Below are 15,124 nucleotides of genomic sequence, written 5' to 3'. Positions count from 1 at the left end.
ATGAACAGATATTCCCAAAAGAAAATAGAGCTTTATTACAATAGAGTCCCCCAAAAAAACCTTACCCTTAAAAAAAAAAACAAAAAAAAAAACACAACACCTTCAGAATTTTTAAATGAAGATAAGTTTGGGGCTTTTTTTAAAGGCTATATTCTAGTTACCAGGGCTCTTTCTAGAAGCTCTCTTTATTACAGCCTACTCATAGAACAACAGTAATAAATTATTCCTCAAATTAGACTGAAACTAATAAGCCATTTACGGGCAGGTCAACAACTTGACCCTATTATTAGTACCTTGTTCAGCAGGGAGCAAGGATTAGGGGCTGAGCATTACTTATTTATACACTACGTACAAAAGTGCCTTTCTGCTTTCAACTTTGCCATGTAAACCACTCTCAGCTGCCTACCACCCTTGCATTAGGTGTGTAGCTCAAAACCATTTACTAAAATCAGCCATTGCACACAACACTGATACTTCATCCTACAGGGGGAAGGAAAAAGACACAAGAAATTCATTTCTCTTAAAGCTAAAGCCAAGGTGGACCTGGAACAGTTCATGACTTTGAAATACTTCCTCATGTATTGGATCTCAGAGACCTATACCGACTTTTTTTTGATATCAAAGCTCATTACTGTCATAGTTAACAATGAAATAAGTACCTTATCTGTTGTTTCCAAAATAGCATATTCTGCAACTGACCACTGCTGTTGGATTAGAAGAAAATTCCCTACTGGGATAACAAGAGCACTAGCATCATCTAAGAAAGCTGATCTTTCCTGAATTCCTTCTGAATTATCACTTGCAGGTTGTGCCTCATTGAGAGCTCTCATGTGATTTGAGTTTACCTTTTTAAAGTAGCAGCAGCTCCAGATACCTCCTTTATATGATGGAACCGGGCCTTTTACAAACACTTGGGTATTACCTTTTGACTAACTCAAAATTTTACAGTTCTTCTCTTCCACAAGAAGCACGTGCAGAGATATTTAAAGCTCTGTCCATTCAATCAAAACTAGTTGATGATTTATATTCTTGTGAAGTTTTAGACATGACAGTTTTCTGGCACAAACAGTGTTGCCTCAACAGAACATTTCAAATACCTAGGAGTGGGCTCTGCAGGAATTTTCCCTTTAACTCCTTTAGATAAGAATCTTTGTCCTCCTTTCTCCAAGTATCCTATGGAGAGTATTTTAGATGATTTACTGTTTACTATGCTGCTAATTTGCTACAGACTTCCAGCAGAGTATTTGAAGCATTTTGGAGTAACACCCAACTGTAATTCCTATTTATCACCTCCATATCTTTTCCTTCAGATATGAACATGCTTACTGTGATGACAAGAGGCAGCTTGGCCTGTGTCTGAACTCTTCACTCCAATTTTTTCCTCCACACTTCAAAAAGCCTGGAATCACCTTACAAATCTGTAGCAGAACCTGTAAGACTTCCCTACCACCACCATTTCCACTTGCATGCAAGAGCTGTTAAACATTGTAAGTGTGGCTGAATGGAAGGTTTTAGCTCTACCTCCATTGGCAGTGCTTGACTCTGGAGTGTTGGAAATATCCAGCAAGGACCCAATAGAGAGGGAGTGTTCAGCTGAGGGGCGTTTCCGAGGAGGGAATGGGGACACGTCTGTTTCCCTGGTCAGCTGGGCCAGAGTCTCTTTCAAGCGGCGCCGTTTGCGGTTGCTGTTGGGAGTGTTCAGGGAAAGCAGCGACACAGACTTCTTGAAGTCAGGACTCTCTGACTGTAGGGAAAGAAAACTTCCTTTAGTGGGTTTATCCTCTGTGTCCAGCTCAGTGCAAAGATAATTCAATTGCAGAGATCACACACAACACAGAAGGAAACATCCTAGAAAAGCCAAGGCAAAAAGGGTGAAGCTTCTTTTTCCCTTTTTAAAATGGAAACAACAGTAGTATTTTGTTTGACTAAAAGTAAAACCTCTGGGAAGCAGTAAAAAGTTTCTATTCCAAATTAGTATTCTATGTATAAAATCTATAATGGATTATGTGGAACTTAAATGCTGCTTTAAACCATCTGATCTCTGGTCCCACATACACTATGTTGCATGCTAATTTTACCACCAAAATATGCTGTGCATTGTGTAAGTGTCCAACACACCTTCTCAAATAAATACATGGACTCTCCAGCTCTGGCATCCATTTGAATGCTACCCCAAAACCACTAAAAGAAAAAAGAAAACACACATTAAGAACACATTACAGAGCTTCACCCAAAGTTAAAAATATTCAAAAGAATCTATAATAGTAACACAGTTGGTATGGAAGATATATTTTCATAAGAAACCACATGCTTCCATGTGGCACACACATAGCAGCATTCTCGAAAGAATTTTCAGCACTAACCTCTTGCTTTACAACATAAAGTTTTTTTAAAGGTTCAAATGGAAGGTCTTTTACTGTACTTTCTTCAACCACCAAGTGTGTACACCTTTCATCACCAACTGGTAAATAATGTCCTCCTAGATTAAAAAAAAGGCAAATTAGCAAGAAGAAAGAATATTCCTGTTAGAAATTAGTATCTCACTTAACAGTTCTGTGGCACCTATTATTATAAACTCCACCCCATTCTTCCCACAGGTTTTCATAAACAACTACCTTGCATTTCTGTCATTTCTTCCATGTTAGCTTTCTCATCATCAGAGAATCCCAGGAAACTTAACATGCAATCCTGAAAGGGAGGAACCTTGAACTGATTTCTAAAGTCGTCATCAGCTGCACAGAAATCACTGAAAGAAAGAAGATGCATGAAAAGGTCACTAAATCAGTGATAGGTCAGTATTTAAGCAGAAGCTCACAACAGTTCAGGTGAAGAGGATGCAAGGCAAAGGGTGAAGGAAAATAAACACCTACATTTCGTTCCTTTTCTCCCATGCCTTATAAATCCACTCAGCTTTCACGATAGGAATACCAAGACTTACAGCAATCTACAAAACAGGAAAAGCTTAAGTCATACTAAATATTTCCATTTATATCTTTCTTAGCCTCAAGAAAAAATTGTAACCCTCCTTTTACTTTTCAAGACAGATACTGCAAAAAGTGAACATATTCTTTCAAGAGTCATATCCAACTGCAGCTCCCCAGAGTTAGAATGTATGAATTCAGTGACTAGGAGATCAGATCAATAGCTATTTTGACATTTCCTCAGAAGTGCACCATTTTGTTAGTCTGATATCCTTCATCACTCACAAAAACACAAAATCAAACCTCTGTTCCAGTGGAATATGGGACCTTTTTTCTGCTTTTGATACTTTGTATGAAGAAAAATATCCCAGCCTGCTTTTATCAAAGAGAAAGTGACTATTTGAAAGGTAACTGCCATGACTGCTAGAGAGATTGTACAGTTTTCCTACATTTTCTCCTTTGAGTTGGCAGAAAGAAGTGTTTGAACAGAAAGCAGGACCTCTCTTCCAACTGCAAGATTATAAAGACAAGCAAGGGAAAAAAAAGCAACATCCTACCAATAATTCAAACGAGGAAGATTCAAGGGGCATAGACATTGCTATCTCATGTTAAATACTACAAAAACCTGTAATATTTTATTTACTTCTAAACTGAACAAAAATGTCCCAAATGATTCCCTTTTAGAATCAGAAAAGAAAAAGCACACTCATGTCTATTTATGCATAAAGGAAGATTTGAATCCTCATCCATAACAAGTAAAAAATAATTTTTAAAAGAAGATACGCAACATTTAAGGACAAAGTCTTTTGCAAGTTACCTCAAAGTTTGTTTGGATAGAGAAAAGCAGGCATGTTGATACATAAACACTTGTTCACCACTGTCTTAACTACATCAATACTTAACCATTTTGAATCTTGTGATTTACTGTACTTGTCTATTTCAAATTTATCTTTAGATGTCCCACAGAGACAAAAACATACCAAAGATCAACACCAGACAGAGATGAAGTCACCATTACAGGTATTGTTAGTACAGAAAAAACCAGCAGCCTCTGAGCTGAAGTGTAATGAACAAACTTAGTCTACAAGAGCCAAATTTCAAAGGTTTCCATAAAACACCAACTCAAGCTTACATACTCTGAATTTGTCTCCATGTGTTGAGTTTGCGACCAGATGAGTAACTTTTGAGCTAAAGTCCCTTCGAATAATTCCACCCATATGATGAACCAAGGTGACGAGCTTAACCTGAAAAATGAAGATGAAGTTTTCAGCATCTTTTGAAGAGCGAGTGCCATACAAAAGCTGTTTGCAAAGCAAGTCACAGAAGGTTACATTAAAGGTCTAGAAGTACTCTGATCTGTTCTTAAAACAACTTGTTCACATCTCCAGAAGATACAGCTGATACATCACAATAACTATTCAAATTTCTTTTTATTTCAACATTTAATACAGCTTTGCTGTGTAGTTTGAAGACTATCCAAGCCACCAGTACTCTCATGATCATCATGCATAATGCCTTCATCTTTTCACACATATTAGATTTGAAGTATGTTTTCCTTGCTGATTTAGTCAATTCCAGATCAAACCTAACTAACCCCAACACTGGGCAAAGGCTTTTGGTTTGGGATTTTTTTTTTTTTTTTTTTTCCCCAGATGAAGATATGGAGCCATATTGTTCATTCCCAGGTGTCCAGTAGGGCAATTAGATGGCAACTGCCTCACTGAAAGGAAAAAGCAAAGTGCTAGAGTATCAAAGCATAAAGTCTTGATAGCATGATATCACGACAAGATAACATGCCTGCAAGTGCTCTGAACAGAGCTACAAGGACTTACTTGGCCATTCTACCACCTGTACAAAGAAAGAGGACCCTACTGGGTAAACATCATCTTATCTGAAGCCTCAACTTACAAATCTTTAAGCCCCATTATATTAGAGCAGTTTATTGTCACTCAACAAAAAAGTGACCAAAAACGACACGGATAAAATGACTTGAACAAAGTTTTGTTCACATCCTCAAATATCACGGCCTCTGGACTTGCAAAAAACCAAAACAAACAGTTCATTCTCCCCACACAAGTTTGAGCCATGGTTAAACCCTATGGGTGATAGAACAGAAGAGTATCTTAAAATATACTTTAAATGGTTTTACCAATCCAAAGAAGAAAAAAGTCTTACTAATTCATCTTTCTTTCTGAATCCAGTAAAGCACAGTACCAAGTTCAACATACTTGCACAGTACAGGGGACGGGAGGAGAAAGGTAAAGGCTGAAAACAAGAAGGAAGCTCATTAGTCAACAGCATACTGCTCCCATTAAACTTTTCACATTACCTTTAATACAATACTCTTATTTCTATTATTAAAAATGCATCAGACACTAGTCCAGGTCTGCATATTCAGTTATACCTTAGCTCCAGCCCTGTTGATAAGGTAACTAAAGCATCCCCAAGTTCCACAGGTAGCAGTCCTTCCTTTTATTTCCTCCCCAATCCATCTGCTCTACAACTTTTGGAAATATAAAGTGACTACTGGAGAATCATTTGTATGCTGCCTTTCCTAATGGCATAATCCCAACTGGTGATTAACTCCCACAACTATAGCAGCAGTTGTAGCCTTACCACTGTTTGCCTGCACTCTCTCACTACATGCAACATTCTAACACAGCATTAGAAACTTGCTTTTCTTAAAATTCTCTTGCTGGGAATGTTTATAACTGATTAGAAAAGCAAGAGAGATTTTACTGCGAACTCTTAGAACTCGCTGCAGTAGAGAACTATTCATCTGATTTGAGCAGGAAGCACACACCTCTCCTCTCTGTGCACAGTGCAGCACGACTGGCGGCCCGATGACTCGGCAATCTGCCTTGCAGAGGTTGCTAAAGATGGGAGCTTGGAAGTCTGGTACAACAAAGATCGTCTCAAATTCTGGGGAATCAGAATCCCCAAGCTCTTCTATCGTGTCTGTCTTTATGTAGGGCGTTTTAATTTCCTTGATGCACAGGGGTGAAAGGGAAAGAATTATTCAGGCAACATACTTGCACAAGTGTAAAATTCAACTGATGTTTATTTTGGACCATTAGAAAAATGTATGATTCATATTTCAGAGAGAGAGTTAGGATTTGTGAAAGCTGAATGGAATGCACTGTTCTCTAGCATAAGAATAGCTATGAACTGCTGCATGCTTTAAAACTGAACATCTTAAAGTAATTCCTGCTTTTGAAGAATCAGAATTCTGGTTGCTTTAGCAGTCTATGTATCAGTTCACACTGATAACGTAGCACTAGAAATAGCTAGATAGAAAAAATCCCCCTCAGCTCAAAAGATAAATGAAATTTCAGACTGTCAGAACAACTTAGGGTACTTTGGGATGCTACTGAAAAGTAGCATCCAGCTTGCAATATCAAGCTCCACGCTGCATAACATCTAAAGAACACAAATAGATTTTGTTCATTGCTTGATATTTTTAAGGGGTCTAAAAATTTGGTCCATTCCAATTTCAGTTACGAGTTCCAAACTTTACTTTTTATGTTTTTCACATCGAGAAATGGAAAAGCATTTCTTGCACTTCAGTTTAAATGCAGCTTTCAATTGAAAGAGAAGTCCATTGACAATTACAAAGTCAGTTCATAGCACAAACTTATGTGTGACTGAATAGGAGCATGCAGTTGGATGTCCCCACGGATATTTTGATGCCCCTGTTAGAAAACACCACTAGGTAAGAGCTGTAGGTATTACTCCATATTTAAGGAAGTGTTTGTAAAAAAACCTGGTACTTTGATGAGCTGTGACACCATCAGAACCATTAGCATATATTATGACCATTATGCCCAATTAATCCAAATTAAAGCGTGTGCACATTTCAGGCCCAGTGAAGTGTTAACATGCTGCATGCAATTACATGTGCTTAATTGCATGACATACCATATGAATAATACTTTTTATTAGTTTTTCTTCTGATTTATCAGGACTACTTTCCTTTATCTTTATAACAGGTACTTCCATTATCTTAATGGTCTGTGGAAGAGGACAACTTTAGTATAGAAGCAAATTGGTAACAAAGTCTGAAGGTGTAACATGTCCTTCCAGTGACTGTTTTATCTCAGGCTCACATACCTCCAAGGCTTTCAGAAGCTCCTCACGTTTCCCTGCTTCCTGAACCAAAGCCACTCTTGTTTCTATTTGAGGCATTTCTTCTGCTTAGAGAGAAGCAAGGATAATATTTGTATTTTAGCAGAAAAATCCATGTTATGTCTGAATCAAGCAATAATGTATAGAAGAATACAGGCACACAGTAGCTTTTCAAGATTCCTTATCAGGAACAATCCTGAAAATACATGTTACCTCAAGAACCACATCCTTTAATTAAGGGATACCAAATCGACTTGGAGCCCAAACTTTTTAATACGAGGTGAAACAAGAACCTGCAATTCATGACCAGTCAAAGCAAGAACATAAATTACAGGGGTGGGAGACAACAAGCAAATGCAAACCCCAAAAAATTGTCAGCTTAATGCTTCTAGCAGAATTAGATACCAGGATTTGCTGGAAAATAAACAGCTGGGATCTTTTCTAGTTTCTGTGTTCCTGGCTGACAAGTTTCATTACTTTCTTGGTGAAACTGAGCAGTTACCAAGAATATCAGAACTGAAATTAGATGCCTTGTTCTTTTTTTCCATGTATTAATAAGTCTTCAAAATATTAGGAGGAAGAGCAAGTGTTGCCTCCATGTCATTTACATCAACACACCTCCAGTATATTTTGGCTACTACCTTGGAGGAAAACACTGGTGGTTGTTTCTTAATTTCAAGATTTGTTCTTGAATTAATTTTGGGCTCAAGACTATTAATCCCCCCACCTGTCCTACCTATTAATCTATCAACCTGTACACAACAGAGCAGCTGTAGTTGCTAAACACTGGTGTCAGAATGTCACCTGGAATGATTTATTCCACAGAAGACGCATCAAATGCAACTGACAGCTTTCTGTACAGCTCCAGAAGACTCATTTGATTTGGGCTGTAACCCCAAATCTTTATAACAAGATGAGTTTAAAAATTAAGACAGTCCCTTTGTTAATGAAAGGATCCCAGATCAACACCCTTTTGCCTACTCTACGTAGAATTCCACAGTTTAAAGCACTTTTGGTTTTTCAAAACTACTAAATATCAGCAAAGTAATCAGTCATTGCAAAAGCAATAGTCTTAAAATAAACTTCCCCCATTACCTTCAACATCCAGAATAGTTGCACGGAATACATTCTCTTTGGAGGTTTCTATAATTTTTGAATCAAGAACTGAAGAATCAGCCAAGAGGCTCCTCCCAGTTTCAGACACCAGAGTACTGTTGTCAGCCATGATTACGCTTTGTTTCTTTCTTCAACAGCTGGAAGGTAGAGAGGCCACACTAAGTCACAGGTGCAAAAAGCTCATTCATAATAGTCCTATGACTAAGGCTGTCAGAATGACTTCAGAAAACAAAACATTTAGGCTCTTACTGAACTCCCACTCCCACTGATAGAGAAGCTCTGAAAGAGCCTCAAGAATAACACAACTGATAGAGAGGACTGACAACAAAGCTGTTACAGAAATGGTTCTGTAATTCGTCTGCGCAGAGGGAACTTCAGCTCTGAGCACAGGCAAGCACAAACTCTAGTGCTCATTTTAAAAACCTTAACCACAAAGCACCAACAAACCAAAAGCACTTGTTTCTTTCAGTGACAAAATATTATAAGCTATAGCTGAGACTAAAACTAGCATTGTTGAAATGAAACATTAGCAGAAGAATTAGGGTAAGCATAACATCTCAAAAATCTGATTTTTCTGGTGAACTGGGTAGAGATACTGTGGTTAAAAATGAGAGAGTAGGGCCAGGACTACTTACTCATAGAAAAATTAAAAATGCTTGAGAGTCTCTGCAAAGTTGATATGGGTATATATGTCTATCTGTATGGTCTGGTCTACTGTCCTACATTAGCTATAATAGAGTAGAAGTACCCTTTCATCATCAGATAAAGAGGCTTCTATCTTCTCAAACAGAATGCATCCACGCTCTCACTGCCCATCAGATTTGTCACCTACTGGAAAGGCAGAATTCTTAACCCTCTCATATTCTGGGAGCTACCTACCCAAATCTTGCACCACGAAGTTTGTTCTGAGACACCTGCCCAACACAGCACATTTGCTCTCATATGAGGCAAGCAGGGTGCATTTCCTGTGATTCATCACACGCAGATTTCAGTGTTTGCGCAGTGATATCAGAAGTTACCTAGAGCAACAACTGCAGCTGAACTGCTGTTGTACAATAACCCTTTGTAGCACTTTAACTGAAGCTGTTCTCGTGACTGTAAATGCCCCTTTAAAACAGCAACTACTCAAATACTGCACTAAAGTATTGTCTGAAAGAGGACTCTTGAGGTGGTAAAACTCCTAGAGAACAGCACATACTGTTCTGCAAGTTGTGTAATGACCATCCTATTACACAGCAAAGTAAGTCAGAAGACAAAAAACAATGGGCACTTTGGCATACCAGCAATACAGAAAAGACTTTATCTTCCAGAGAGCACATCTGGGACTCGTGCAAAGGATTCAAGTCTTCATAATACACAAGTTCCTAACACAGTGATGAGCAATAAGTCAACACTACAAATGTATTCTAGACGTATTCAGTTACCAGACTTGCCACCTTAGTTTCAATTTCACACACAGCCATGCAGCTTCATGGAATTGCACTTCCTAGACCTAAGTCCCAGTCACTCACCTCATTTTTCTCAGAGCAGCTTAAGACAGAGCAAGAGGAGAGAGTAACCTCAACCATAAAGTCTTTGGGGAATCACCTGTTACAATGTCACCACCTGGAACTGTTAGTTACCTATTTTTTTTTTTTTGCAGTAAGGGTGGAGGGAAGCATACTCTTGGAAGATTCAAACCATATTGTTAATAATGACTACCACAAAGACATTACATGCAAATTCAGAAGAAAACAAACCCTCCAGTTGAAGGCACAATTAAACTTAAAACCTAGATATTATTTCTTAGAAGTCTGAGACATCTGTATGATTATTGTTATACCAAATAACATGTATACGAACTTACAAAGAGCTTCATCATATATTTGAAGAAGCCCCTACTTTGGCCCGGACATTGATTTTTGTTATGGATTTTACAATTTATTTAGTTATGAGGTTCCATCCTGAGCGTATTTAAAATTACACCTTGTTTTAATAATCATACAATAGTTAATAACATAAAACTTGTCACTAAACTTATGGACTGAAAGTGAGAGGATACAGAGAAGACTAGACAGCACACACAGACACGAACTGAACAGTTTGCCCTCACATAAAGAGAAAAAGTCAGAACACCGTCACTACAGGCTCCAGGCAGAGCTAATGCCCCCACAGAATCACATTCAGAAATAACCTTCCAATAGTTTGTGGGAAGGCTGAAGGACACAAAACACCCACAAATCAAAATACGTTTGTTAAAGCAAGGAAAGGACAGTAAACACCCCCCACGTTTCCCATGTCCCTCCCGAGAACCACCCAGGAAGATTCCCGAGCCCTCTGCAGGAAGGCGGCCGGGGCAGGACGAGGGACCGCCACAGCCTCTGTCGCCTCACGAGCCGGCAGGTGCCGGCGGGCCCGGGGCTCCGCCCTGCCCGAAGAGCACCGCCGGCGGCCTGAGGAGCCCCGGAGCAGCGTAGGGGCCCCGAGGCCTCACAGGAGCCCGACACACCAGCCCCACTCCGGACCGCCCGCACACCGCCCAGCCCCGGTGCCCGCTCACCGCCGCTGCCGCCCGCCGCCATCAGCGGCCGCCGCCAATTCAAAAAGCGAGCCGCCGCACCCACACCGCCGCTCATTGGCTGCCGGCCCCCCCGCCCCTCTGCAAGCCGCCCTCTCATTCGCCAGCGCAGCGAGGTGCCCCGCCCACTTTCCGCCCTGCCCTTCGCCCTCTCCTCTTTCCGATCGGCCACTGCAGCTGCCACTCACACTGAGCAAGCTCCCATTGGCTGTGAGCGGTTTCCTGGGCAGACGCACAGCGGTCGTTCCGCTGTACCGAGCACAGGTTGCTGGGTGGGCGAGGGGAACGAGCTCTGCGCTGATTGGCTGCTGGGAGGGGCACGCTGCGCGCTGATTGGCTGCCGCGGGGTTTGAACGCTCCCAACGGCTGCGCCGAGAGACCCGGATGCAGTGGGCGGGACAGGAGCGGCGCCTCCCTCATCCCCCTCATATTTCTCATGCCCCTCATATTCCTCGTCCCCTTTATCCTCCTCATCCCCCTCATATTCCTCATCCCCTTTATCCTCCTCATCCCCTTTATCCCCCTCGTCCCCTGTGTCCAGCCGCCCTTCACACCAACCCCGGGCACCAGACGAAAGTCGCTGTGGTCACCGCAAAAGCATTAATGCTGTTAATAAGTAACAAAAGAATGTCGTTGTGCGTGTGTTATACTAAGTTTCAGAATAATCGGTTCGTAGGAAATAGGAGCTGCCCGGAAAACACGACTGGTCAAGATGAAAAATGAACAGCTGACTCCGCGGAACCAGCCCCAAATCAAATTAATTATATCAAATGCTTTAACCGTTCTTTTATTTATCATTTTCCCTAATACCCAAGCTTACTGAAAGGGAAAGGAATTCTGTCGTCGGGGCTCAGCATCCTGGAACCTGATTTAGCACAATGTTTCACTGCGAATGTAAGCTCCCAATGTGAAAACAATGAGAGATATATTTTCTATTTCTAGAATGTTCTATTATCTGCCAAATTGAGTTCTTAGATCTTATAAATTTTTTTATACAACGGATTTTTTTCAGTTCAGGCTTTTTAATGACTGATTGAGCAGCTGTAAAAGTCCATTGACTTTTTATGATTTGGAAGAAAAACGGAATAGGAAAGAGCATAAGAAAATGATAACAGATGTTATTTATGTGGATAAAGATTTGCTGGTGAGGTACACAGAAATTAGGACTATTTTCCTGAGGAAAAGATTTCAGAATAACAGCCTGGAAAACAGGGACGTCATTTCAATGTTGACACTTGTGTCAGATTATTGCACAAGTCCTACAACTACCTTATTTCACATTGACTAATTGCAACAATGACTTACAGTCTAAACACACCCTTACCTGAGGCCCTTTTGTCACCTTTAAGTACCCATGTGGGCCATCATTTTCCAATTCCAAGCCAGGCCAGCTTTCACTGGCTTTTCTGCTGCTCTCTCCTTTCTCTGCACTCTTAAAAAATTCTTTTCAGCCAGGTTCCTCCCACACCTGGAACCAGGGACCACGTTTCTCCGAGGTTTGGAACAAGTTCTGCAGTACAGGAGTCAATATTACTTGTTTCTGGAAAAGATATCAGTGATTGTGTATTTATTTTCACTTAATCTCTAGATCTTAAAAAAAAGTCTGTATAAAATATTGTGCCTGCAAAGACAGGAGAACCACATTTATTGGGACAGGGGATTAAGAGGTGATATGCTGCATCACTTCTTGGTTAAAGGTTTAAAAAATAATATCATCAATACCCAAATGGTCACTACATAAATAGAGAGTCCCTGTGCATATGGGGAGTGACTTGCAGTAGCCATTTTTTAAATATACTTGAAAATCCAGAATTACAAACTCATAAAGCAGTTTGGTTATTCTGGTGAACCTGGAGTCCCAGGAACAGAACGTAGACAAATTTTAGGTAGTAATCACTTTAAAAATGTGGCTAAGTTTTTCTTTTAAACAAGTGCATTTATCCTCACTAAAGATTAGTACAGGAACGATGACAAAATAATTACTATTCTTCATCTGTCTGACATTTAAACATCAAAGTGCTTTCCTTACAAACGGCTCTGAAATAGACACACCCATTATTTTGTGTTTTGTAAAATGTAACATGCAACTGAAACTTGCCATTCCTTCCAGTTACACAGGCATCGGTAACCCAGGAGTGTTACATTTCCTTTGCAGTTAAATAGTTTCCTCTAGCAGCGACACCCACAGGGAGAAAGTTTCAGGAGATTAAATCATTAAATAAATCCTGACACGACAGCTATGTGAGAGCAGGGATCTCATACCTGTGGAAAAAAGACGAGGAGGCCACATCAGAGAAGCTGATGGAACCCCAGGAGGCCCAAGGAGACCGTGGTGCCCTGTGTTATCCCGGGAAGTTGGCAGTCCAGCACCTGTTTCTTGGCTTCAGGGTGTGAGTTTACATAAGTAAACTGCTGGCCCTTACATGTCTTGCAAGCATTCTGGGGTTTAGTTTCTCTCTTTTCTATTTTTTTAAACAAAGGGATCTTTCTCAAACCACAGTGGTTTGTTGTTGGTTTTTTTCCAACGAACTGACTTCTTTTTAAGCGCCTGGAAAACAACAGATTCCTCAAAGAGCCATCAATTCAGTTCAGCCAGAGCAGCAGTTTTCAAATTGTGAGGACGGGGAGAGATCAAGCACGAGAATGCATGTGGGGGGTCAGTGGCAGCATGAGAAACCTCAGAGAAATCCCATCCAACCTTTTTTCTCTCTATTTTGAGGATATAAGTAGCTGAGAGAGGAGTGGGACCCAATTTTGCCAGAGGTTTGGGAACAGTAAGTTTTGTTGGAAGAGGTGGGTACCAATTATTACACTCAGGATGCTGGGTGTGGGTTTTAGGGGCAGGAGCTTGGGAAAGCAAGGGAATGGGAGTATGCAAAGCAAGGGAGGCAGGGGAGCAGAGCACAAGGTAAAAGAGAAGGTGTGAGCACAAAATAATACAGAAAGGTACAACTTCGTATAAAAATCTGGAGACCTCAGGAACTTACCCTGTGTTGCTTTCTTGGCAAAGCTTCTTTCTTCCCTTCTGTAGTCTACCCAACGGACTGTGAAAATCAGAAAATCCATCTGCTGTTGTTATTTAAAAAGGTTAAAGATGCTTTAAAGACCCTAAAGAGGGTCTGACTTCCTCACAAATTCCAGAAACTTTCTTCTGCAACCTTTAGAATCAGCGAGGTGGTACTTCACTTCCAGGAAAGCTAGACTAAAAGCTGACCTTTTACTTCTTAGAAACATTATTATTACGTTTTCTTGTCAATTTTTAAAGGAAATTTCTGCTTTCCCGATCCCTATTTATGTTTCTATGTGAATTTTTGTATTATGAATTCATTTTAAATTATTGTCATTGTTAAATTTGGTGCTCATTCTTTTATTTTTTTTTTCTGCATTAGATTCATAATGTACGTGAATCTGGCTATTTAAATAAATATTTTAATTTCCTGAGGATAGGACTGTGACTAAGTAGTGATTTGTGTGAAGGCTTAACTCTATAGTGTTTGAGATAAAAACAATCTATTTAAAATTTTTTCCTGTCTTAGGTACAAGAAATATTCCTGTGTTAAACCAAAATTTTTCACTGACCCACAGGAAAAAATAAACCCCCCAAAAAACTCCCAGTCCAAAACAAAATTACAAAATAAACATATCTTAAACAAATAATCTTTCTGGAATCGTTTTGTGATGTGTTAAATGCAAAACAGTACAGTTTCTTCTGTTAAAATAAAGGTATCCCTGAGTTCCTGGAAACACCTTGAATCTGGGATCCTTTTGAATTGACTTGAATTGATTCATGTTACAGCCTTCATCTCACCTCCTCAGCCTCTGGGCTCAGTGGAGAAGGGCAAACCCTACCTGAACATTGATGTTCTCATTCTCTGCTGGCAAAGAGCTGCCACCACGCACATCTTCTGCTGCTACAACCCCTAAATATGAAACTCAAGGCCAGGTCGGACAGGGCTTGGAGCAACTTGATCTAGTGGAAGGTGTCCCTGTCCATGGCAGGGGATTTAGAACGAGATGGTCTTTAAGGTCCCTTCCAACTCAAACCATTCTGTGATTCCTTCAAACTGGTGGTTTGTGGGCTGGTCTTGTGCTGCCAGGTCAGCCCCCAAAGAACCACTCAGCCTGAGGTGGGCAAAGGGTTTGAGTGTGGGTACAGGGGTCAGGTGCGGGCAGAGGGTGCCAGGAGTGGGTATGGGGCGCCAGGAGTGGGTAAGAGATGTCAGCAGTGGGTACGGGGTGCCAGGAGTGGGTAAGAGATGTCAGCAGTGGGTACGGGGTGCCAGGAGGCAGCACTGCAGATGTGGATGCTTTTGTTGGCCGAGCCGCGCGATGGAGGAGCTCCGTCATCCCACGCCCGGTGTGTCTGCACAGCCCCTTTTCCCGGGGGCCCCCCGCCCGTCCCCGG

The 15,124-nt window shown here is 40.7% G+C and overlaps 1 protein-coding gene across 5 annotated transcripts in view; it reads right to left on the bottom strand.

The window, feature by feature from the left end:
* The window catches only part of ECT2 (epithelial cell transforming 2), a 31,165-nt gene extending 16,087 nt beyond the window's left edge, over nucleotides 1-15,078 (bottom strand). The window contains exons 1-13 of one of the 5 annotated variants that reach the window (XM_019284528.3): nucleotides 12,982-15,078; nucleotides 12,044-12,259; nucleotides 8,142-8,299; nucleotides 7,032-7,114; nucleotides 6,840-6,932; nucleotides 5,725-5,907; nucleotides 5,097-5,186; nucleotides 4,058-4,165; nucleotides 2,871-2,944; nucleotides 2,616-2,746; nucleotides 2,364-2,479; nucleotides 2,119-2,181; nucleotides 1,522-1,744 (exon numbers count right to left, since the gene is read on the bottom strand). In XM_019284528.3, coding sequence (XP_019140073.1) covers nucleotides 1,522-1,744; nucleotides 2,119-2,181; nucleotides 2,364-2,479; nucleotides 2,616-2,746; nucleotides 2,871-2,944; nucleotides 4,058-4,165; nucleotides 5,097-5,186; nucleotides 5,725-5,907; nucleotides 6,840-6,932; nucleotides 7,032-7,114; nucleotides 8,142-8,271 — 1,294 coding nt within the window. In that variant the 5' untranslated portion in view covers nucleotides 8,272-8,299; nucleotides 12,044-12,259; nucleotides 12,982-15,078. Of the gene's footprint in view, nucleotides 1-1,521; nucleotides 1,745-2,118; nucleotides 2,182-2,363; nucleotides 2,480-2,615; nucleotides 2,747-2,870; nucleotides 2,945-4,057; nucleotides 4,166-5,096; nucleotides 5,187-5,724; nucleotides 5,908-6,839; nucleotides 6,933-7,031; nucleotides 7,115-8,141; nucleotides 8,300-10,701; nucleotides 10,790-12,043; nucleotides 12,260-12,981 lie in introns of those variants that run through there. The other 4 variants (XM_039557202.1, XM_039557203.1, XM_039557204.1 and 1 more) reach the window with 4 other exon arrangements.
* Between the last annotated feature and the right edge of the window lie 46 nt (nucleotides 15,079-15,124).

Source organism: Corvus cornix, chromosome 9 (assembly GCF_000738735.6).
Source record: "Corvus cornix cornix isolate S_Up_H32 chromosome 9, ASM73873v5, whole genome shotgun sequence".
In the NCBI taxonomy this organism is placed as follows: Eukaryota; Metazoa; Chordata; class Aves; order Passeriformes; family Corvidae; genus Corvus; species Corvus cornix.
This window is presented reverse-complemented; position numbering and strand designations above follow the sequence as displayed.